Raw genomic sequence first — 26,937 nt, 5'->3', positions numbered from 1 at the left:
AGTATAACTTAGTGGCAACCTACCATCCTTACTATAAGTATACTCCGCAGAGAATCTTGGAAATTGATCGGGTCAAACTACTGTGGGATCACACTATTGCCACTGACCACAGTGTTAATCATAACAGACCCGATCTAGTTCTGCTTCTGTAGGAAGAACGAGCGTGCTTTATAATCGATGTAGCCGCACCGTTGGACCGGAACACTGTTGAAAAACAGCATGAAAAAATCCGAAACTACGGCCCCTTGGCAGACGATATGAAGCAGACTTGGAGACTACAAAAGATCGAAGTAGTCCCAGTAGTAATTTCAGCGACGGGGTTAGTCCCGCAGAACTTACATAAAGCGCTGAAAACGCTCGATCTTAGGGCTGGACTATACATGGAGATGCAAGAAGCGGTTATCCTTGCAACCTGTGCTATAGTCCGAAGAGTCCTGTCCGGTAACAATCTGACCTAATGGGTTTCAGTCTTGATCCGCACTGTCTTCGATATAAGATCCATGTCTCTGTAGTGTAGAACCTCCGCGTCATTGGCTGAAGTGTTTGCGACAATCGGGATGTAGTAATACATTTTCGCATGGTCACACACACTTTGCGTTAAGACGCATCATCGCTGTGATGCGGGCCTTTGAATGTTGCCTTCAGCCCTTCCTTAGGTTGGTCGCCCCTCGGTCTGGTTAAGCGGGAAGAGGGTCCGTGGGCTTTTTAACTATATATTTAGCATGTCGAACAGCTCACTTTTTTGTAATATTGATGTCAAACAGCTTTATTGTGGTATTGATATTTAGTATTTTGTAAATTTATTTGGAAAACTTTGAGTTACTGTAACTTTATCAGTAATAGCACGATTTGATCAAACTTGGGGATATCATACTTCATGCTACTGCAAATGTTTATGACTCTAGGATAAGCTTAAGGGAGGTTTCTAGTCAGTCTTCCAAAAACATAATATTACCATTATTAACTTGAATAGATATATCTATGGAGAATATTTTGAGGCCTGGGCACTGTATAGAGGCAGCTTCGCGACTTTTTTCATATTTTTCGCTTGGATAGTTTCTGAGAATAGGTTCGTTAAAGAAATCATCACCTTCGTCTCTTCGCATTTCCTGCCTTTCTAACAATTGTCAAAACAAAGAATGTCTTCGAAAATTACTAATCGAGGCCTTTCGTTCGATACATATGACAGTATTTTGCATGTATGAGGACCTTCTTAAAGTTAATGTAGAAAGATGTAACTTATCCCGTTCGTAGTTCCCACCTCCTCCTCACCAAATTGCATGCCAGTATAATCACTTTTGAGAAAGGTACGAGTGACAGACAGACAAACATTGAACCGGTTTTAATAAGGTTTTTGTTTTACAAGCAAAACCTTAATGAAGACTATTCCTGCTTTCTAAAATTGCGGAATTCTTATAGTTTAAGACAAACCAAGTCCGCTTGTTGCATATACGAAATTAATCGAACAAAGTTTCAATTAAATAGTTTATTTGTAAAAACCGAAAAACTTCTATGCATGTTTTTGAAGAAAATAAAACTAATTTTCAAGGTAACAGATATATGAGAAATCTAATGAAGCTTAGTCTACTGTGACTTCCTCCCCCAATATGCATTCTCCTCCCCGTGACAAAGAAAATAACGAAACTGAACAGCATTAATTGTGGGTTAAATATGAATAGCAATATTCCTGGGAAGACACGACCACACCTCTTTTACATAATCAAAGCCTTTATAGATTTTTCTTTTGCTAATCTGGCTTCTTTCTCTATAGCGTTCGCTTTTCTAAGATAGAGATCAAGCTTCTTTCTGCGATACTCAGTTAGGCTTCTTTTCCCCTGATCCAACAATTTAATTTTTTCCGCCTTCAAAGCATTTCTTTTCGCCATAGTTTGTAGCAAAAGTTTCCTTTGATCAGAATTCATACATTTATCAGGTATCCGTTCTATTGAATTGACAGTACGTTCTACTCCCCCCATAACATTTTGAGTGTGTGAATTATGCTCCGCATTAAGTAAATCCATAGAGAGACTTATAGCACTAATAATGACATCATCATCGTCTTCAGAAATTGAATCGTTCAAATTCGTTTTATTTGAGGAGCCTGCCACTCCGGTATCATTATCTAAATCAACAACTTCCAAAATGTTTTCCTCATCTACTGATGAATTCACAGGATTCTTAGTTTTAATGTCGCAATCAATAATTATGACATCTTCGTCCTCATCTAACTGCTGATTTATGGAATTTTCAGATTCGGAATTGGAGAGTGGAATTTTGGCCATGGTACGACCGTGGTTATTTGGTTGAGAGAATCGTTCGTCTGAGAGTAGTGCTGTTATGCTATCCATTACCTCAATTTGCTCCAATTCTGTGCGAGGAGTTATTATAATCATATCATCATCTTCCCACAAAGTAGATATAGCGGTTTCCTTTCGACCTGTCTCTGTTTCCATATGTGACGTTCCAGTAGCTTTAGAGGTAATTTCGCTTCTAGATTCTAATAGATGAGTGGGTTTATGTTTGCTTCCTGATGGCGATATTGCCACTATTGGTTGCTCTGGTGGTTTTTCTCTTTGAATGCTCGCTATTTTGACAGTTGTTTTTACACCACAAACGCTTTGTATTTTATTATCATTGTCGGTTTCTAGTTGGTTTCTAGACGATAATTCTGTTTTCAATTGTGCTTTAAGTTGGACTTGCTTTGGGTTGAAATTCCCAATGGGAATCGCCTTTTCAACCATATTTGTCGCTTTTTGTTTTTTTATTTCCTTGGGTAGCTCACGACTTTTAAAAGTTGTGTTTATTTTCTGCATTTGACTTGCATTTCCACTCGTTTTTCCTAGCACTTCGTTGTTTTGTTTGCCTCTTGGTTGGTTTCCAGTATTTGGTGGAACGGTTTTATTCAGATTTCTGGCTGCTTTGGATTCCATGTGAATATCTTTTTGTGAAGTGCTCGGCACCTGTTGACGTTGATTGGCAAGTTCCGATGCATTGTTGGGAATCGAAAGTTGTATTGCCTTTGGATTTTCCGCTAGTCGCATCTCACTTTTGGATTCTAGGGAATGAGTTGGTTTATTTATACTCTCTGATAGTGATTTTGGGACCACCGGATCAACGATGTTTCCTTTAGGTTCTCCCTGCTTAATAGTTTTATACCTCGAATGTAACGCAAGCGCCACTGGTTTTTCGTTTTCCCTTCGAATGGTCATTGGTTTGTCAGTTGGATTGTCAACCTCTAGTTGCTTTATGGAAGAACACTCTGTATTCGAATGCTTCCTAAGCTGCACTTGCTTTGGATTACGATTTTCGATGGAACTTGCTTTACCAACCTTACTTTTCGCTTCTTGTTTTCGACTTTGTTCAAGTTGAGAATTTTTGGATGTCGTAGGCCTTCTTGTTTGAATTTTATCTGAATTTGAACCCATTTTAGCATGCACTGTATTGTTTTGTTCGCTTGTTGTCTGTTTTTCGGTCAGTGATGTTTCTTCTTCGTCTAAATCTTTGATCGTTATTTCGAATTGGGGTTGCGTACTTGTGTTTTTATCTTTTTGGGCAGTGGTTGACGACTTTTCACAGTGGCTGACTGGTTCTACTCCATTGTTGGAGGAGCAAAGTTCAACATTCTCGGCAGTTGTGTTCAAGTCGTTCTCTTTCCTGACTCCCTTCCTTCGTTTTTTTTTTCATCTCTCTATATTTTGCAATTTCTTCGTTAAAAACTGCATATGGCAAAGCTTTCTTTACATGATCTGGATCAACAACATTCATGTGCTCTTTCCAAATCTTAAAAAGAAATTATTGATTAAGAATAAATTGTAAAGAGAATCCAATGTTAGAATGATATACTTTGCGCCAGAGGTGGGGTAAATATGTCGGAGGACCATTTTCATTAAGCTTAGTACAGAGTTCTAGCCACTTAGGACGATAAGTTTGAAGATAAGTCACTGCATTCGTTAGGCCCCTGTAGAATGGATTAGCTTCCACGAATTCGAAGAAGATTTTCTTCTGTAATTCATTGAAGCCTAACGAGCTGAAAAAGGTTTTTTTACATTTAATTATGTCAACAGAAATTTTTAAACGAAGGGAAAGCTACATATAATTAAAACTTATAATTCCATATTTTCTTTATTTCAAACTATTTTGAACAGGATTTTTGGTAAATATGTTTGGTAGTATTGAATTTGATTGGATTTAAAATTTCAAAACGACTGTACACACTGCCATAAAAAAAAAATTGTCATTCGTGATGAACAAGCGTTATCAATTAACTGACTTTCCGTAATTTCAGCAGCGTTTATTGTCCTTTTAAATTTTTTTTGAAAATTCAAGATTGTTTGCATGAATATATGTATTTCTCCTGTCCTCTTCTTTGTCAAGTATAAGGCATCTCTTTCTCTCTTTGGAAAAGCAGCTTTTTAAGGTTTTGTGTAAACACAAAACCTTATTAAAATCGGTTTACTGTCTGTCTGTCTGTCCGTCTGTCTGTCTGTCTGTCTGTCTGTCTGTCTGTCCGTCACACGCATTTTTCTCGGAGACGATTATAGCGATTGAGACCAAATTTGGTAGAAAGATGGGAACTGTGAACGCTCACGCATACAGTGAATTACATCCTTTTACGTCGAATTTAAGGGGGGGTCCCCATACATGCAAAAGGGGGGTGGAAAATTTTTTTTCATCAAATATAGTCATGTGGGATATCAAATTAAAGGTCTCGGTCAGTACTTTTCGAAGCTGGTCTTAGTTTTCACATTTGTTGGAAAGGTGGGGAGTGCGGGGGGTTGAAAGTGACCATTCCTTTACGGGGGCCATTCTCAGAAACTACCCAACCGAAAAATCTGAAAAAAATCAGGAGGCTGCCACTATATGGTGCCTGGGCTCCGAAATACCTTCCATACCGATATCTGCATAAATAAAGTTAATAATAGTATATTACTACAATTTTTAGTAATTCGCTGCAGAACCCCCCTTAAATTCATGCTATGACCACGCAGCAATATAGGGTATGACATAGAGCATGATCTTACCAAGTTTGGTGGAAATCGTACTATTACTAACAAAGTTATAATACGTCAAAGTTGTCGCTTATTTGCAAATTCAAGACTATGAATGTCAATATCATCCGAAAGTGGATATTCCCACATAATATATGCATATATTACGTGCTACGTACTAACAAATACACAAAATCTTTCGTACCTGAAGCGTCCAGCTTCCGGTTTCCCGACTTGTTTGTGTATTCACCTTCAGACGGCTAATTGTACTTAATTCTTGGATACGTGACAGTTTCATGTTTATTAAGGCATTCTATGATATTTTAGTGTACTGCTAATTCCAAAGTCAAGGAAAAAGAAGCAATGTAGAGGACAAAGGCAAACTCCTCACAATCGGGGTAAATGACCGATTCTTTGAGGTAATCAAATGACGAAAGTACCTTATCAACTATAGATTTGGCAACATATCTGCGCTTGAGCGCAGTGAGAAGCTTAGGAAAAATACTTCCCAGCAGACATCATGTGGAAAACCTACCGAGATATCCGAAGGAATTGCGGTGTTCATAAAGGCTGAAAGCGTAAAATCAGCGCGTAATGAGGAGGAGAGGCCGGACGATCTAGACTTGGTTCTTTTATGGCTCAAGGCGTACCTCGATATCCAAGAAAGTGTCATGACGGGAGCACTGATGATGCTCGAACAGAGAAGATGAGCTCCAGCCAAGCTAGCTTAAGAAGCCTGAGTGTACCTGGGGCATATCCAAGGTTTGCATAGAGAAAGTATGCAGGTAATTTGGAACCCTTCTTGCCAAAAACCATCATTCTTAGATACAATTTAAAATATGTCTTTCAGAGTTCCTGACTGGGGAGCTTGTGGCTGTCCAAGTTTCACTAGAAGGGAGAACTTGGGAGACAATCGCGGCATCCGGCTACATCCTAGGAGATCCTACAAGAGGTGGTGGCTAGATTGGTTAAGTTCTGCGAGTAGAAGGCAATGCCACTTCTCCTCGGTTGCAATGCCAACACTCATCAAGAAATCTGGGAAATCAGCGAATCAAACAAACCACGGAAGAAACCAGGCTATGCAAAGCTATAGCCATAGACAGGGCAATATCTTCTGTTTGTTTGAAGAAGGAAGATCGGACATTTATCGAGAAGGACAGGGTACATTTGTTCCTCAGGACCCATTTCCCAGGGCTTTACTCAACGGCACAAGACGAAACACGTTAGAGTAACAGGGCAAACTGCAACTGATTGACTGGTACATTGATGGATCCTTCAAAAGCGGGATCATTGGTCCAAGGAAAACATACTTCGAACCAAAGGGTAGAGACGCAATAATATATTCCAGGTGGAAATGAGCACCACAGACAGATATGCATTTTTTAAGCTCCCCTGAAGAACAGCTTTCGGATCATAATGGGCATACTCATTCGTCATTACTAAAAAACTACGGATATTATCTGCAAATTCTAAGAAGAGGTTGAGGCACTTGGGAGAATTCTTAATACCTGATGCCAAATTGAAATACCTGGAAGTAGGGAATATACTAAAATTCCTGTCGGTTATAGGCTTGCTTGGCATACTATAGGTCCATTATCATCAGTAAACGACCACAATAGTTTTCCTAGGACGCAGTACAACTTCCCTTAAGAGAATTTATTAGTCTCACGAACTAAGTTATAATAGACGTGGAGCAATTTACCATGCCGGTAGTGAGTAAAGAGCGTGTACTTATGGAAGAATGCTTTGCGTAGTTTTAGGTAAGAGATAGGCAGGTTAGATAGTCCACACGGAGAATGTTCTTAAAGAAGAGGGGTCGAATCAAATAGTGTTGAATATATCATTTCTTTGCGAGAATGGTACCAAATTAAGGAGTAATACTTAAGGGTGCTTCTGACGAAACAGATAAAGAGTACTGAGGAGGGTTGGGCAGAGTCAAAGTCAGGAGGGATATCCAATATGACGGCAGATATTATTGCGAGTTACACCACGGTCTTGAATGGAGATCAGTAATAATAAAAGGTGGCTACCAAGAAAATAGAAAAACAGAATAGGACACTGTTAAAGATGTATGAAGCAAGTCTTGTAATGAGTGGCAAGTGTATATCTCGCTGAGGATTTGGATATTTGGCCATAAAGTTGGCGAAGCCTAGTAGCTTCGTAGCAGTGGAACCTTCGCAAAGTTGTGTTGCTGTTTAGTTATACGGTGGCTTAAGCGGATCTTTAACCCGTCGTTGACATATCTTGCAAGCAATTTGGAACAAGAGGAGAGGAGCAAAATAGAACGGTATTTCTCCGCGAATATGTGAATGCAACTTTTGTGGGATAATGGTGGCATTTTTCTACATGCTGCGATCTTACGAGCTCTTTATAAAAATTATGAAGAGAGGAAGGGGAATGTACTTTATGGTTTTTAGAAAAAAACGTTAGGAAGTCCTTAATCCCTGAATAAATATTGGCATCAAAGTGACTAATTGGATAATAAACTATGAAGAGGCAAGGGAGGATATATAGCAGAGGATGCGGGGCCAACTTCACTCGGTCGAGGGAAGAAAGGAGGCGAATTATCGTCAGGTGAAAATTGTGCACCACAAATAAAGGAGGCAGTTCGATTCAGATCAGAATTTGAAGTCTCACCCGAACCATGCCAAACAAGCAAGGGCGGAGAATCTGATTACAAGGTAAATTAGGAAAAGGGCCATTATTAAAACCAATTTTCCCCGGGAACTTCCTACGGTACTTCAGACTTCACAGTTGAGAAATTTGGCTCTTTATAATAGTAAAGCATGTCCCACAAATTGGCAAGCCCGTTCTTTCCACTCCGAAACTAATTTTCCACATGTGAGCATCTTTTCTTATATCATGGCAATAACAAGCAAAATAACAATTTTTTCCCCACTTTGTGGTTCACCGAATGTGCTTAAGCAAATTCCAATTAAGCGCCCGGTTGGAGTTTTCCTATTTTACGTAAAAAATTGATTCTAAGGTGTGTATAATGTGCTAGGTAGTGACAGCAAATTCTAATTTTTGCCGTGTTTGAGTTGGATTTAAGTTATTGTTAATAGCTTCATGCCGAATGACATTTATTTGTTACTTGATAACTTCCGCCCCACTTATTTTAAATTTTCAATATCATCTACTGTCCCTTTTTCCAAACAATTTTACATCTCAACTTCAATTCCCGCATCGCTGCAGCAACGCAAAAGAAACTTAATATTTAATAATATAGTCAATTGGGGTATCAAATGGTCAATATTTTCTAAAGTAGATCTTAGTTTCGACATATCTTTTTAAGCAAGGAGTTATATATTTCAAGGACCCATTCTCAGAAATTACAAAAAATCCGGAAAAACCATGATGACGTCTTAATATACCTTGTATTTAGATACAAATCCAACATATTTCTTCATATTTTTCCAAACTACAAGACATACGTACATATTACAGCCATAGGTATTATCTTCACCCGAACAGAACAAACTGCCTATTTCCGAATACTGTACATATATACATGCACACATATATAACTTGATTGTTCCCATATTTCCGATTTACTTCGTGCACAAAAGCATACATATGTACATATATTAAATACGGCTGATTTAATGTACAAATATATCTATCTGAATTAGACACTACCCTATACCTACATACACACATATCTGTTTGGAGTAATTGATATTTACATACAAATGACTAAAAAACTAAAACAAAATAATTCTTTGGGACCCCATTCATATTAACTCACTTCGTTGTGGTATTGACGAATTGATATGTGATGATGAAGTCATACAATTCACAAAAAATGGCAGTTTCACCCCCTATAACTTTGTTAATAATAGTCGGATCTTTTTCAAGCGTGACCAAAATGTGTCTTATTTTACCCCAGGAAAAAAAGCCGAGGAACCGACCGTGCTGAGATCTTTGAGAATCCAATTTCCTCTCGATCATGGAATGTACCCTCCCGAGATTTAGACCTAGTGAAGCAGCAATTTCGACAACAATGAGACGCCGATTGTCCTCCGAAACTTCCCTAACTGTGCGGATGTTGCAGATCTGTGCAATAAAATTGAAGTATCAAATCATGCAAGCTTGAATTGATAAATGCATACAAAAGTCGAAAAGTGCATTTCAGAACATCAGTATAAGCAACTCTATCATTGAACATGGGTTATATTCATAGTACAGCATACCAATGATGGGCCCCTTTTAGATTGTTTATGACGTTTTGTCTTGCATATGAATTAAACATTTTAAAGTCGTTTTTTAGGAAAAACATCTGCGACACATCAACAATTTGCAAGAAAAATGCATGATCCGAACATTTCAAAAAGATCCGGAAGACTGGTTTTTGCTTAATGATAATGTAGTAAGTGCGTCTATTTATATTTAAATAAACATCTCGAGGCAACATATCGGGTTCATAAATCGCCTGAATATGTATCTTCGTTTCATAATGTGCAAAAAAAATCTAAAAATACTGTTCATCTTTAACTGACTCAAAATATAGAGTTAATGTGCCTTCAGTCTCACGAAAATATCATTAGTCGAAATCGTCTGTGTTGGATTAGAAATCCAGAAAGAAAAGAGCCGTCATTGGCGCAGTAGCACCTTGGAAGAATTGTGGTTTGTTAAGTAACGATCAAGAAATCTAGCAATAAGTGGCGATGGATAAAAGGAAAACAAAAGAAATAAATTCTTGTTTCTCTGTTCCATACGCAAACAGAGTCGTAGATTGAGATTGATAACATTTTTTTTAAATAGAAAGAAAACCTGAATTTATTGGTAAAGCTTGGAATCCCGAGCCATCCACTTGCGAGTGAATTGCGAACGAAAGGGGGTGATATTCAAGAAAAATTTTTGTAATTTTACAATTTCAAAAATCTGTTTTCCACTATTCTTCTTCCAGAAATAGTACATATTTTATTAAGCAAAAAATCGGTCTAATGAAAAATAATTAAATCTTCATATTTTTCCTTGTTTTGCTCCATCCCTATCAAAATAACGAACAGGCCCTGTTTTATTTTGATCATTATTTCGATAGGCTTTTTATGAAATGCAGCAATGCACTTTAAATGCCACGTGTTCGACTTTCGGCTACAGTCGTGGTTGTCTAAAGGGAATAGATGAATGATAACACAATGGACGTTTACCAGAGGTATGAATACTGGAACTACGTTTCTCCCATTTAAAATAAAAGTAAATAGATTAAGTGCTATCTATCCAATGTTTTGATATTGATATATACTATTTTTTTATGTATATACATCACAAGAGTCTGGTTTATCGAATAGTTATTTGCTTGTCTGTCTCAAGAGTGCAGTTTGTTATTGGATTTAAAATCCCAAACCTCTAGTTTGTGTTTCCGTCAGACCTGATAGGCAGTTACCGATGTAGAGTCACATGCAACTCTTTTGGAGCTCTTTGAAAAATTTGAGTTGCAATTTTTCAAAGGGTTTCCAGGTCAAACTGTTAAGAATTCAAGCCCAATAAAAGGCTAACTGTTAATTGAAAAAAGCACAGTTGAGAAAGTAAAAACTCCCATCATTCAAGATGGACGGTATATACATATTTAATGATCTTGAAGTGAAGAAAAACATACATTTTTTTCTCGCATCCAAAACAGCAAACAAACCAAAAGGGGATTTTCCGGTAAATTTCTAAAACACGGTTATGTACTATTATTAATTTTATTTGTGCCGATATCGGAACGGGATGTATTTTGAGGCCTAAATTTCAAATAGATGCATCACGCTGATTTTTTCAGATCTTTCGGTTGAATAGGTTCTGAGAATGAAACCGGCTCCACTTTTTGGGGACCTATCTCCCTATGTCCTTCCCCATATTTTACCCAATATCAGAAATCAGATCAGTTCCGTAAAGTACCATAGCCGCCCTTCAAATTTGTAGTTCGACGATTAAATTTTGGACAATCTTGTATTTAATTTTGTAAAAAAAATGTATATAATGTTCATATATGTATCATATCATATCGTCAATTTTTTATGAGCGCTTCGTAATTAAGAGTTCGAACTTCTTAGCTATATGAGAGAATCGACTCGTCAAAAAGGAGGTAAATTTTTTTTTTTTACTATCAAACTTGCAATATTCATCCCTCTTCTACCATCAACTACTCCATTCAAACAATAGAATGTAAAAAAGTATTGCACTTTATTAAACTAATGAGAATTATCTGTTACAATTTGATACGATGCTTATGCTTAACAGCTACAGGTAGGTGCCATTGAAATTATTGGAAGACATAATCAGAACTCATGAAGGCCCAATTGAATTTCATGTGTTTCATTCGATACTGCTTGTGGATACATTCCGTAGATAGAATCAGGCGCCACGGACAATGTACTTGCCGATGAATCCATTGAAATAGTCTCCGCATTATCTAAAATGGGAGTACATAGACGTGAGTCTGTATGTGCCGTGATGTCAAATAATAAATGTGCTATTTGTTTTTTAGCAAGTTCTTTAAAATCTTCAGGTAAATTACGTATTGTGTCAGCTACGTAAGTTCCAAACGCACTGCAATCATCCTGATTATGATTACTGATTTCAGTCTTATCGTTTTCAATCACATCAGGCGTGGACGGGACGTTCGTGATTGTTTTTGATACGTTCATTTGTTTATTAGAGTTATTGGAATGGGATTCACGGAAACGCTTTTTCCAGGGCACATCAGGTTTCTGTTGCATTGACGATTTTGTGGGAACGTCGTCGTCCTAAAACGGAACAAAATAGTATTCCCGCGGTTTCAAGAGTAGTCCAAACGTAATATGTACGAAATTGTCATGCACTTATGGTTAAATGTTCAAATATATGTAGAAAGGAGTTTAATATCTAATCTACCATAGATCCCATGACAACCTCATATTGCGCAAAGTTATAAAGACTAGATGATACTCACCCATGGATCAGCACCATCACTTGTAAATGCACTCGAATACATAAACTTCATAGCATCAAAATATTTCCACTTCACGGGTCTATTGAGAAATTGTGAATTCTTGAATTGATTGCGAAACGTACAGCGCATATTATGCAACTTCCGTTTTATTTCCAATGCTGGAAACGCAAGCTCTTTCTCAATTTCCAAAAACGCATTTGGTCTACTTGTCCGATCACTATAATCAACCTGCCATATAACTGGCCGCTCTTCGACCATTTTTAACATTTTCCGAATATCTTTTGATGTCCATTGTTTTTTCGAAGGCGTAGGGGAAGTTGTGTCATTTCTGAAATAGGTTTGGAAAATGGGCAGACTCAATTGAATGTTATTCAAAAGGCTGTGGCACGACTTTTGAATAGAGTTTTGTTGTCGAATAGTGGTATTGATGTGGAGGCAACTATATTACAATAGAGGAAGTTCCAGAATCCAAATAAAGTACTGTTCACGGAAGAAAGTATTTTTTACGGAAATGGTTACTAATTGATGGAAATCTAAAAGTTGACTTCCATGCGGTTACGTAATGATTATATGCATGCATTGTACCATCCACTACAGACAAAGATAGCATGGATGTGATATGTTAGTAGGTTAGTTTTTTACACATACTTTGTTATTTGATTAGAATTCGCTTTCACCCTGTGTAATCGGTACAAAAATACAACCATCTCTCAGAATGTTAATTTTTATTTAACTTTTCTAAATTATCACTGGATTTTGTCCATGACGAGGGCAATGTACAAAACATTGTTTCAATAGTTAAGGAGAAAGAGGAGTAGAGATTGCAAAATGTCTTTATTTTGTATACTTATATCCATGAGGTGTTCAAAAAAGTCGGTGCAGGGACAGTAGAGGCCGAGCCGCATTCAGCCCGCCATCCATAAGCAGGACATCTGAAATCATGCGTTCTGAAGTAGGCTCGGTTTTGTCATTTTCCTCGACCAAATGCTCCATTTGGATGAAATCGAGGGGTTCCTAAATGTCCATCTAGCACATGAAACCCTGGTTTTGGCCGGCTTTTTGGTCGTTTCCCATCCCGCTTCGATGTTCAGACCAATCTTAGAAAGTGTATATTCGCCTACGCGAATTACATGGCCATACCTTCGAAGATGTCTCTCTTGCAATCTTTTTCCGACTGCTCCAACCTAATAGGGATGGCGAGTATCCTCATTTCGGATGAGATCACGGCCACTGATCCAACGCAACATCTTCTTTTCCGCGAGGTGTACCGGATGCCGCTGCGGTAAATTTTGAATTTGAGACATTCTTTGATATGTCGACCACAAAAAAACGCCAATTGTGAAACACCACTTTATCCAGAAAAACATAATTTGCATAAAGCAGTATATAGCGCATTGGAAGTTGAATGCCCCTTATGTCAGTTTCCATGACAAAAACATAGAAGAGTGTTGATGGTGGCGCTTCCTTGATGAATACCGACAGAGACACGAAGTTGTTTTGATATACCCGCCACACTTTGAACTTTACTGTTCGTATCGCACAAGGGCTTCTGGCACTAGGTGTTGCCGCAAAGCGTACCAAATGAATTTGTGTGGCACACGGTCATCTGGCTTCTCTAGGTCCAGAAGTGCACGATATATCTTCATGAGTAATCGCGAAATGGACATTTTTCAGTAGCTCAGCAGTTGTTCATAAACTTGGCTTGATTCACGGTGGTGAATGTTTTGAATACGATTGTCAAGGATGTTTTCAGAAAGTAACCGAATCGGACGATAATTTGAACATGTTGCTGGACAACTTTTCTTCTTCCACATTGGAAAGGGGGTGCTTCTTGCTAGCAAGCCATTGAAGAATTCATTAAGCCACAGTATTGGGTCCCAGCTCTTCGCTTTCCAGATCTCAGCTTTGATGTCCCTAGATCCTGCTCCTTTTCCTCATTCCATTCTTCATGCTTCTGCTTCAATTGTGGGCAAAGGCGATATAGTCATCGGCAGGTCTTTGAAGATTTTTTGTGATAGTATTCTAATCATTATTCATAATTTACTTTATTTTCAAAAAAAATATTTAATGACTTATTGGATGAATAAGTACGGCCAATATGAATAAGCCTAGGTTACTTTATAATAGTTGCATCGCAATTTTTTTTTTGCAAATGGGTAGTTCTGATGTGTCTTTAGATAAGACACATAATCTTAACAGCCCTTTTTAATTTGTTTTGGGTTTATTGAAATGGTTACTTATAAAAGGGAATTAGTTGTAAACTTAACAGATATTCGGAACAAATATCTATCCCCACTCGTCTTACTTGAAAGTCCGCTGTTAGACTGGCGCACTAAACTTTCGGTTTTCACTAACTCGAAAAGTAATGATTTATTGTACCAATTTTGTTAGATGTAGCAACATTTCTTCTTTATATAAGCATAAATTTACAACTAGTTCCACTTTATAAGTAAACATATCAATTTTCTGTACTTTTCTCAAAACCATCATTCTCCTTATAAATTTATTTATTTCATCAATTGATATGCATCTGAAAAATGCAAATACAGGCCTATAATATCAATAAACACAAAACACATTAAAAAAATGCCGTTTAGATAATGTTTTATCTAAAGATACTTCAAAATTATCTATTTGCGAAAACAAATGCCCTCGGTTTTCAATCGCTACTATACTTTTCTAAAATTAAAAAAAAAATGTAATCCCCGTAAATTAAGAATTGGAGACCTAGTATATTCTGGCGTGTACCCTTAAAAAGGCTTCATCGCAAGAAAAAGAAAAAAAATAATTACTGCAGTCATAACATTACAATAAACGACATTATTCAAAATGTTATAGCCCCATCGAAAAAAATCCTAGAATATGCATATTCTACCAGACGAGTGGGGAGATGACCTCCCATTTCGGAAACTTTTCAACTAACAAATTTGAAGAAAATCATAATAATCCATTATATAGCTCAGTGCGTATTACAAATTTAAATATATTCTTCTAACTTCAATTGTTAGCATTAGAAAAGTACAAAAGGAAATGTTTAAATTTAATTTCTTCGTAGCTCCAAAAACAAAAGAGTGAAACTTGGTAAAAGTGTGCGCGAATTTTTAGACCGGGCGTCGACAACCGTGTTTAACATCACTTTACAAAAACACTACAAATTATGAAAATAAGTCTAAACCAAGTGCGCGAAAGTTTTCACGGATTCAGAGGAACGTTGGGGTTAATATGCCAGATAAAATAAAATCCTCATCTTAACTCTTCAAAACTTGCTATAGGGGTCGAGAAATATTTCGGCAAAAAAGTTAACCCGGAAACTATAAGGATTATTTTACGGAAGCATAATGTTAATGGAAGAGCTGTGAGCAGGAAACCTTTTGTCAGCAAGGTTATTCGAAAAAAGAGGCAACATTTCGCAAGAAAGTACGGACAAAAAACTTTTCATACAGGACCAGTTTTGTTTTTTGACGAAAGTAAGTTCAATGTTTCTAGATCAGATAGTAAATAATACATTCGAAGGAGAAGCAACGAAGAACTCAAAGAAAAAAACTTGTGAACACTTGTGAAGGATGGTAGCGGTTCTGTGATGTTATGGGGTTCTATATCAGCTGCAGACAGGATTACCAACCAAATATTAATTTAAGGAAATATATTTGTTAGTTTAACCTTTCTATTGAATTGTTTTGTTAATTTCTAATGATAAAAATGTCGTCTTGGAATTGAGCTGCTATATTTTCGTTATGTTATCTAATACAGATTTAAAAACACAAATATGAAAATTTGCGATGTATAATATATTATTCTCCAAGGTAAGTTTCATTTCATCTTCGAGCTATTGTACAGGTATATTACCTTTGACCTATTATCGATTTGTTAAAAATAATAGGATAATCAAGACTTCCCTTAAGTTCAACATAGAACGATGTCATCGACTGCATACGTGTGCATTCACAGTTTCAAACTTTCCACCAAATTTGGTGTCAATAGGTATAACCGTTTCTGAGAAACGTGCGTGTTACTGATAGATAATGAACCGACTTTAATTAGGGTTTGTGGAAAGTAAGTATGTTACTATATTTTGGAAATTTATTGGGGTTCCCCTAAGTTCACCTTACAAGTACAAATGTTAATACTGGCAAATTTGATGGAAATGCTATTATTAACAAACTTATATTGAGTCATTTAGTGCCTATCGGGTAAATTTATTGTACTCTAGAACGCACAGAATGTCAATATCAAGTTAAAGTGCAGAACCTTAAATACTAAGTGCGTATATACTATAAATGTAAAAACAGAAAGAATGGAGATGATCATGTAGCGAAATATTCTGACATAATTTCCGCGTATTTTCTTTCTTTATTGCAAACTGCTTTTATTGGTGATAAATATACTGACTGTGCTTCAACTCATTCCAACATTTTGAGAGAGCCTTGCACGTTCCTGACACTGCTTTATATCACGTAAAGAGCGACCCACTCGCCGACTACTCATTGTATGTATCCGCAATGGATTTGTCACCCTCTTTGAATGGGCGACTTATCCATTGACACTTTATCCTTCTCATCAACATGTTCATGGACACCTGGACCCTCTTGCGGTGAGATTCTTTGTTATTGTCTCAGGCCTAGAATACGCAGATGACCTGACGCAGACAAGAGCTAAGGAAGTTAGGAGTTTCCGAATAATCTTAATAATCATCCCTTTATTGCATTCACCGGAAAAGATTTGTTTCGCAAGATTTACGAATTAATGGAAGCAACCTTTCTGCAGAGAATGCAGAGACTGCACAGAAACATTTCGCAGGTTGACCATCAAGGCCGCTGCCTTTACTCGTTTGAATGCGTTGATGACAAGGATAATTTCGTTTGTTTAAAAGAACAGTGTGTACCCGTATGTTGTGGTGGTTTACCATATCAACTATACGAGGTGAAACTTCTCCAAAAAATCGAATGACAAAGAATGCCGGGACAATCATTCGAGTGAGATGAGCCTGTGAAAATAGGTTAGGTGGCTTAGCCAACAGTTGACAGGTTTGGGAGAAACATCGATTTGCGTTTAAGGAAAGGGAAAACGTGGAAATTTAACTGCAAGAAGACAGCGTTTGCGAAAATTACTATAATTCCTCCCTTGTGGCTGGATTTGAGCTGAAGTCTTAAACTCAAGTTTGCCAGTCAGGTTTGATGCTAATATCTAGCTTATACGATCAGTTTTTCATCGGTTCGTAGTCAGTCAGAATGACAATATTATCGCAAACTGATCGTTTACGACAATGACTGATGGATTGATGAATTTTTAAATTTTAAATAAAATCTGTCAGTCTGTTTGGAGAGATGATAGGTTGCGTTTATTGCAGTGCTTATTGTGTTGTTAATCGAAACATGACTTCGGGATTGTTCGGAAGTTTAATTCCATGGGAAGAAAATTCATTTGCATAATAAGGAAAAGAATTTGGAAATTAGTTCAAAAGCAGAACTTCAACAAATTCAGATATTTATTAGTTGCTGTCTGTGGCATTGGCTGGACAATGTTCAACAAACGCTATCTGACTGACAACTTATTGACAAGGAACTTTGATGGACAGCATGGCTTCATCGAATGTCAGTAACCTTGTCAGTTACATGGCAATCGCCTCGTAATAAAATGTAATTCCTATATGCGAAAGCATTCGGATTGTAACGTATTGCATTAAAGTCTATATTAAAGAGCAAAAATGAACGCTTTAGGTATTTTGTGTATTGCGATTCTTTGTATTTCTTATATAGTCGAGTCCCAATAATGCGTACATCGATAATTCGTACAACATTGCCGGTCCCCAGACTTAATTTTCTTTATTATACAATCCCGATAGTTGATCATTACGATATTTCGTCTTAAGTCGTCAGTTCCTTGACGATATGAATTATCAGGATCCTACTGTATAAGAATATTTGAGTGGATATTTGTCCAATTTTTACCTAGTTCATAATGTTTATGCATATAGTTTGTTAGATTATTCACTTTAGTGTGATACTGATATTCAAAGTCAAAGGAAGCAACTTTGACCTATTATAACTTTGTTAGTAATAATGTGATTGTGATGCCATCAAACTTGTTAGTATGATGCTCCATACTAGTGATATAATATACACTATTACTCATATTATTTAAGGAAGTCATCCCGTGTGTCGGATTCGAGGAATCGAATTTTTTTTGGCATCAATTGTATCTAGATATAGTGTAGAATATATGGGCAAAGTGATTTTTTGATATTCGGAGTCGTTCGGAAATTATAGTGTTAAACACGTGATAAGTCACATGCTAGATTTATGTCGACCGCCGTAATAAACCTCGTATTTATCGATCCGAATGACTTCGCTAAAAGGACAAGAATTGAAGTCAAGGAGGTACATGTGTTCCTTGAAGAAACCTAAGGCTTATGTTTATGTTTAAGTTTAACACGGCACCAAAACTTTAGCTTTTAATATTTTTTTAATAATCTTAGTTTGCGGACTGTAGTTAAGTCTGTACGTTAGAATGGCGTCTACTTTTTTCTTTAAGATGATCGCAGTGCCCTCTAGCGCAGTAGAAGGGAAACACCTTTTTTTGGAGATGGTTGTATAAGTTGATATGTATTTCAATAACGAACTATGCGATCGGGCTGGAAAAATTACTATGCACGCTCAAGATATTAATAAGTAAATTTATCCAGTTCTTCACAAAAAAAATTCTTAAAAAAAAAAACGCCTTTACACGGGATGACCCTCTTAAACAAATGTCGGTATGGAGGGAATTTGAGGTCCACATATCAACATTGCTTCCTTTGTGATTTTTTTCCAAATTTTTCAGTTAAGTAGTTTCTGAGAACAGATCCACTCCCCGCCTTTCCCTTTTTGCATCAAATGCCAAGCATTAAGCAAGACCTTTCATTTCATACCCCACATGACTATATCCGATTAAAAAAATGTACACCATTTTTTCGCTTTTATGGCGACTAGAACGATGTTGCTCACTGCATGCAAGCGCATTCACAGGTTCCACCACTTTTCCACCAAAATTTCGTTACAATAGGAGTAACTGTTTTCGAGAAAATAAGCGAGACATCAGACGAAAGGACAGGCAGACAATTAACCGATTTTAATATGGTTTATTTTCACATAAAACAGACAGAAAAGTATTCTCCCATATATTAACTATGCCAATATTCATATTTACAAGCACTGAGCGCAGCCTAGCAGAGCACACGTCACAATTGTCGCAGCGAATATTTTTGCCGTGCTGAATATACATCTGCTGTGAACGCTATGTGTCTGCAAGTATGAATACACTTCCCGTTGTGTATGCAAATGGCGGTAGGTTACTGAATGGGCCCGTCCATGAGTACGTCGCGCGCTTGAGGCATTGTGTCGTTGCAGACCAATCTATATCGAAATCATAATAGTTCATTCCATAACTTTGCTAATAATAGTAGGATTTTTTTCAAACTTTCCAAAATTATGCATTATATTATTACTTATAGCTATACCAAATTATTTAAGCAGATATCGGAATGGGATATATTTCGAGGCCCAAATTTCGTAAGGATGCATCCTTGTGATTTTTGCAGATTTTTCAGTTGAATATGTTCTGAGAACGAGAGCTATACACTTCTTGGGAACGTATTGACTCAATATGTCAACAGTCTTCTATTAATCAAACACCCCAATCGCAAAGATTCTTCAGTTCATCAGTCTTAGCGTTTACATCATTAATATGACGCTATTCTCGCATAATTGATTGATGCCAATTTCTCATATGCAGGCTCAAATAATTCAAAATATTTGGCTATGCAAAAAAACATCTAGAATCTGTCTTGAGAAATTTTGATTTTGAGTGTAATATGAGGAATATGGTGATCTATTTATATTACTACTAAAAATTAAGCATGGAAGAGAGGAAAGCCTATCTTTACATCATCACACAGACAGTTATGTATGTGACACAATCATTATCCTCTAGACATTATCAAATATTTTAGTAAAACGAAGCGACGTCCGAAGGTCCTGGACATGATAATTGCATTTCTTGTTTAAACAAAGTGCATACTATTTTATACAGACAAAGAAAGTAGCAAACATTCCCAGGCAATATTTTTGGGTAAACCCAATCATAAATTGTTATTACTTATCCCATTCCAAGGAAATGGAAACGTATTTTTGAGTCTAATTCCTTTGCTCTGGTCTGGATGCTGGTAAAAATACGATCCCTTCCAAATATCTTTTCAACACTTTCTTTTCTAGTGCCGGCCGTAATTAGTTTTACGATGCAAATGTGTTACATTCAGATTTTCTATTGTCGTTTCAATACATGCTGTTTTATGGGGGATATTTTGACATTGTTAAAATAGGGTTTGGACTAGAGAGCAGATTTTATGATGTCTGCAATGATGTTATTGTTTTAGAATTGTCGATGCGGATGTTAATTTACTATAGACTGAATGGTCGAGAAACATCAGTTGGGTCCTTGTAAAATTCAAAAGCTAACAACCGGGAAATTAAAAATTTCGTAATTGTTAATGAAGGATTATCTATTCCTCGGGTGTACATTCCGGTTATAATAAAGATGGTGGCAGTGGATTATTAATATTAATAAAATCTAATTACATATTGCCCTTATAAGGATGCTTAATATTAAAGAAAAACAAGTCTCAAGATTAATAAGAGCTGTAGACTTTGGATTTCGAAAACATCCGCAACCAAACTTCAAAACGTGAAAACTATCATATCTTCCAGTGCAAACAAAATCTTTATTTTTATGATGAACATTGACCATATTCGGTCTTGAATATTACTTCTTCGCCTTATGGAAGTCCTTCATGCTATTTCGACCAGAAGGCGTGAACGAATTCAATAAAATTATTTCATGAACACCACGAAAACATCCTCATCCGCTCGTTCTAATGGCGAATTCTAAACCTTAAACTTAAATTGAAGAACAAAAAACACATTATTCTAGATGTAACGTTTTCTACAAAATAATAAAAACAATGATAGTCGATAAAAAGTCTCTTCTTAGAGGAGCGCCATGACCAAGCAGTGAAAAGACTTTAAAGTCAGAAATTAAACTCATTTGAATGTTCAATTCCCTTATCCCAACCCGTTTGGAAAAGTGGCGAGTTGAATTATAGTCTGAACGACTAAGAAATTCCTAGACGTCATTAGTGCCGCGCAACGCATTTAATGTATCCTTCTGGGTTTTGGATAGTGTAATATTTTTCCTTGCTTTTAGCAAAAAACGACTTCGATATCCTGTATGCCAGAGAAATTTTGTTTACTTCTGGAATGATAATGACCTTCAACTCGCGTCTAAGCACAGACGATAGGTTTGGTTGGAAATATTCGTCCAGCGTCTTACACACTGTTTTATGGAGATGGTGTTTTCCTAGCGTCTAGTAGCAAGAATGATCTCGAGAAACTTGTCCAAAAATGGAGTGATCGCCTTATGTAACAGTCTCAGATTGAATCTGAATAAAACTGAGTTTTTGACGACCGATCTCCATGAAACAGGCACAATCACTGTCTCGCGGCAGCGACTTGCCCAGAACTGAGCGATTTAAATATCTCGGATCAATGCTATCAGAAAATGGAGAACTGCGCTATGAAACTGCTTCACGCATTAAGGCAACCTGGATGAATCGACGTATCAAATCTAAAATTTACCGGAATGTCGTCTGTCCTGTCGCTCTCTATGGTTTTGAGTGTTGGCCGAAAATAAAAGACAATGAACGGCGTCTTGCGTTAATCGAGACGAAGATGTTGCATTGGACTAGTGGAGCGACACGTTTTGATCATATCCGCGAACGATATACATTGTGGAAAAATTGCCAGAGAGGTGTCTTCGATGGTATGATCACATAATTAAGGCTAGGCATTCGCGAAATCAATCACGACGAACCGACTCCGCTTGTAAACGGGGCAAGGGCAAAAGCTGAAGAAGAAGGGTTTCCAGAATTCCGAATATATTAACTTTCTCCAACTTGGCAAAAATTCAAGCGGTATAAACTGAATATTATCTGGATTTAGGCGTCGTTTTATGGGAAAAAAGCAATGGTATGGAAGGGGATCATCACTTGATATTCTCCCCGATAGTCGATGAACATTATACTATGCGCATCCCAAAATACTGATGCCATAGCCTTGCCAGTCGACTTTTGCGTCTTTGCACGCTTTGGAGTCCACTCAAATGATCAATTTGATCTAGTATGAAATAATGGGAGGCATGATTCGTCCATTGTCATATATTCACGCCTAAATTCCGGTTTTTTATGGAGGAGCTTCAAACACTGCTCAGAATCGTCAACCCGTTGTTGTTTCTGGTCGATTGTAAGCTCGTGTGGTACCCACTTTGAACAGAGCTTCCTCATACCTAAATATTCATATATGTCTCGATATGATATCTTTAGAGCATCAGCTATTCCGACCAACTTCACTTTACGGTCATCCAAAAATGACTTGTTTGATGTTTTCGTTAGTAACAGCCTCTTTGGGGCACCCACTGCATAAATCGTCCTCGGCGCTCATTTTGCCTGCCTTAAACTTAGCAAACTACTTCTCAACGATTGAGTTTGCTAGTGCAAATTCCAGATAATGTTTATCAAGGCAAGTCTCCGCTTTAACACACGAAATTCCTTTTTATTCATTTTCTTCAAAATTGCACATAAACTAATAGCACGACATCAGTCAAATTTGTACACGTGTCTTTGAAGGTTAGGGTTAACTAAAAATCATACGGATTTAATACTAGTATAGCCATCTGTTTGTCAGCCCACGAATTTTCCAGCTCACCTGGTGCGACTGGAAAAACCTGCATAGAGAATTCCTCACATAAAGTGAGCATAAAACCTTTATACCAGAAGTGTCCAGCTTCCGATATTCCGACATTTTTGTATTTGTTTATTTTGAATTCCTAGTGTGAAGCGTATGAAATCAAATATTTATTATCGATAGAGTACTTTTCAGAGACTTTTTATACCTGAAGCCCCAACTTCCGGTTTTCCGACTTGTTACTCAATTTTCCGGTTGTTTAGTTTCTGAGAAAATTGTTCCACAAAATACTATTCGGCGCTTTTAATTTGCCCTAGATGATAGTTCCGAAATTCATTGAGGATCACTGATATGCATATGCTGGTACAGTCTGTTACCATGGTCAGTACCAATAGGGAACATGCGCAGCATTGACCATACACCAGTAGTGTGTACGTTTAATTTAACAAATATTTATGTACCGTAAATAGGCAACAATTTTTGGTTTGAAAAAGAATATTTAATTTAGAATTATTAATCAATGTGTTAAAAACATTGGACTGAAAACTGCCGAGTGTAGAGATCTGTCCCAGCTCACTTTTTTTTTAGGACATATTCAATATGTTTGAGCGGGGAATGCGAAGTGACTATATTTTTATACAATTTACGCGTGTGTATCCATAAGAGATTTTTCCCCGTATTAAAAACAAGAAGAAAAACGAAAGTTCGGTGCGCAAAAAATTAAAGATTTTACGTATTTCCGGCATTATTCAGCAGTGTATATATGTTTGGTGTGAAAGACTCTTCTCTTTGACTACTTATTACATTCTGTGATGTAATATGTGCATAACTACTTGAAAGTGAAAACTTTGTTAAGAATACCATGGTTTCCGATTACTACAAATAAAGATGTGGTCCCTACCAGTACCCCAATTTTTTATAGAGGAAGCAACTTTGAACAAACGATTTTAATAATCGCCAATCGTAATTCAACACCCCAACCCAGCAATAACATAAATAAATAATGAACATTACAATTACTTTTATTGCGAAAAAGTAAAGGAAGGTTGAAATACCAAGCATCAATAAACTACCGAGAGATGCAAATATATTATTATTACCTTTGAAGCCTAGATCGGCTAGATGTAACAATGCATATTTGGTTGCACTTTTTAGACCTCTCGGTTCGTCTCTTTGCTACCAATATTAAAACTACGGCCGCTTTAAACCTTTCATCAGATACGTGCCTATCTTCGATGGAGGAAAAATACATATGCCCTTTACATATACGGGAACCCCCCTTAAATTCGCCGTTGAATGACATCATGAATTTAATTTAAATTCTAATATTCCCACTAAATTCCATGTCAATAGCTCGGACGATTTTCGAGAAAACAGCATATGACAGACAGACAGCGAACCGATTTTAATAAGATTTTATTTTATACAAACCTTATACATTTCGTGAAAAGTTTCTAAGGGAGTGTGCAGATCTGATGATTTCATAGCTAATGAATGGTTCTCGTATTTAAAGTGGTTTGTTCCCAATAAATCCATTTCATTGTTTACCCCCAACTTTCTTCCTGCAACAGATTTTTTACGACTTTCTAGTCTCGAAATTTCTGGCTTCTTAACCCTTTCCCTGAATATACAAAATATATTCTAGCCGTATATTTGAATGTTAATGGAAATCTTTTTTACAATCCAAATTCATTTGTCGTTCTGCAAATAATGCGTGCTCTCAGGTAGCAGTGTATTTCCAGAATAGTGAAGTGTCAATAAGTCCAGGTTTTTGCTAAACTGTTTGCAATGACTAGGACTTTAAAGATTCAATAATGGCCAAATAACTAGTTTCCGACGGATAAGTCCACCTCTGCTGCTCATACTTCCAAACTAGTTTACCAGAAATAGCACAAAAAATCATATTTATGAAGCAGGATAATGATATGACTCTGATCATTTCGACGTTTTTTTAGTGCAGAATTTCCAGCATTTAAACTAGAATTATCTAATGCTGTCTAGCTTCAACGTTGAAACAACTGCGAATTGTGACGGCAAGGAGAATAGTTTTGGAAATACCTTTGGATATTTTTAAATTTTGTGAATGTTTGGGTTGTAATATTAATTCGAGAAAAGAGCGGCTATAGTTGCCTATTGGAGCTAGAAATATTTTCCCTTTAAAAAATATTAAGGGAACACACTGCCCCGCATCAAACAGTACTTAACAAAACGACTAACGAAATTAAGGGGCACCGATAACAAACGGCGAAAATGCCATGGTAAGATGGTAACTTCGATTCGAGCAGAGCTATCCAAATGCTTTCCAAAAATGCACCTTGCCACTGTGGCCAAAATCTAAAAACACGGGCTAGCTCGAAGTAATGTGACAAACGTTCCAAGCAAGCTCGAGAAGGATATTAGGTAGGCTTACACCCTCACAAACGGGAATTTGTTATGCAATGGTCGAAAAGGCAAACGACGTAGTGATTTTTTCAACATATGTCTCATATCACGACAGTGCTTGCAGATGATAAATAAAGTCACAAATGTTAACGGCAGACTCCGTTTACACGATAACGATCAGCATGAGGGGCGGAAGTGACCTTTCGCCACATTTTGTGGATGATGTAGCTACTGACCTTCACATGCGAGTACAAATTACTGCTCCAAACCAAAGTCAAATAATCTCGGCTATTTATGAAACTACCAGGGCAAGGCGGTCTTGCTGCAGAACTGTTTCTTGCAATTACTTCCACTCACCCATAAAGCCTGGTAATCTGAAATGTTTTCCAATGATTGACAGTATTGAGGGTGAAAATGGTAGGATGGGAGTTTCCGCTGCAGTCGCTAAGATAATAGTTAATACACCCCAAACAATAATAGCTACAATTATCCTGGGTCAGCGCATCAAGAATACCTTGAAATCAAGCTCGTCTGAAAGCAGGTCGCCTTCGGCTTTGGATTCTTTGCAGTCACCACATCGAGTTCAGATCTGCACTTCACTTGCTCTTCATCCATTTCGAGAGCGTGAACATGAACAAAAAAACACATGATTGCATGGAATGAAAACTCAAAGATCCCAAAAGGAAAAGATCTTTCCGGACTCATTTGCACGATAAATTGTCCGTAGCTACCAGAAAAAAGCCGACATTTCATATTTCGTAATCACCCCGCGCAACGGCACAGTCCTCGATAATATCCCTAGATTATGGCTCCATCATAGCCCTACTTAGAATATATCTACTCGCAATAGTAAAATTAGCTCGACTTCGAATTTGTGTCTGAACCGTCAATTGTTTACCCAAAACAATTAGTAAAATTAGTTATCATAAAAACGACGTAGAAACGTGTTAATGAGTAGCTTTCTGAATAAACTTTGTGAGAAAAAGAAAAAGGGTATTTACCGATAGCACTTGATTCCATACTGGCAGGAGTCGCGAACCGAGGACGTTGCTTCCTCCTTAACTGCGGCTTCATCGGGCTCGGTCTTTACTTCTGTTCCTTCTTCGGCATGCTCCGCTGGTTCCTCCTTGATTTCTACTTTAACGACCGCGGCGGGGTCTGCACTTCCCGATACTGCAGGGGGCCCCTGCTCGCCCACTACAATTTGTGGTGCAGCATCGGTATTTGAACTTGCAGGCGCATTGTTGGCGCCACCATTGTTTGCTCTTAGCCTTTTAGCGTCGTCTGAACTCGAATCATCTTGAGACAATTTTCGCTTTTGGCTATTTGCTGAAATTGACGCTGTCGTGTTGGCGGGAAACTGTGCACCGCCGTTCTCTTGTTTTGTGGTCGAGTCTATTTCCTCAGACGACATTTTTGTTAACGCATTTGACGGTGATGTCGCGGGTGGAACACACACTTTTCACGCGGAGCGGACGCTACAGAGAGACGTTGTTTTCAATAAGCACACATTCTATATCACCGCTTACCTTAAAAGACACGAAAATCGGCAATTATCCTGCGACACTACCTTTATCCGTAACCCTCAACACAATTTCACCACTTGTTTCTGCGGGAGTGATGCGGCCAATGTTCTTTGTAATTTGGAATGCGTAGTTTGGCTGACATTCCACGGAATGAGACGCCGTTCCAAATGTCATAATAAAGCAACGACTCGAACCTAATTAACAATCACATTCTGAATACTTGGATTAGTTAGAAATGTTGGTACCGCCACACGCCGTTAACCTTAAAATAATTCTCTACTTGTCTTATCCTTACACACACTCAATTAATCTGTGGTTGCAGCTTTAAATTCGGAAATTTTGTAAATAAT

The 26,937-nt window shown here is 37.4% G+C and overlaps 1 protein-coding gene across 3 annotated transcripts in view; it reads right to left on the bottom strand.

Moving 5' to 3' along the window:
• The window catches only part of LOC119651142, a 38,055-nt gene extending 11,153 nt beyond the window's left edge, over positions 1-26,902 (bottom strand). Inside the window, exons 1-5 of one of the 3 annotated variants that reach the window (XM_038054545.1) lie at positions 26,591-26,902; positions 26,063-26,539; positions 11,908-12,235; positions 11,494-11,722; positions 11,143-11,388 (exon numbers count right to left, since the gene is read on the bottom strand). In XM_038054545.1, the coding sequence (XP_037910473.1) occupies positions 11,255-11,388; positions 11,494-11,722; positions 11,908-12,235; positions 26,063-26,475 (1,104 nt within the window). In that variant the 5' untranslated portion in view covers positions 26,476-26,539; positions 26,591-26,902 and the 3' untranslated portion in view covers positions 11,143-11,254. Of the gene's footprint in view, positions 1-11,142; positions 11,723-11,907; positions 12,236-26,062; positions 26,540-26,590 lie in introns of those variants that run through there. The other 2 variants (XM_038054544.1, XM_038054542.1) reach the window with 2 other exon arrangements.
• Positions 26,903-26,937: the final 35 nt, after the last annotated feature.

This window comes from Hermetia illucens, chromosome 3, assembly GCF_905115235.1.
Source record: "Hermetia illucens chromosome 3, iHerIll2.2.curated.20191125, whole genome shotgun sequence".
NCBI classification, from domain to species: domain Eukaryota; kingdom Metazoa; phylum Arthropoda; class Insecta; order Diptera; family Stratiomyidae; genus Hermetia; species Hermetia illucens.
Note: the sequence above shows the minus strand (reverse complement) of the source record. Positions and strands in the feature narration are given on the sequence as shown.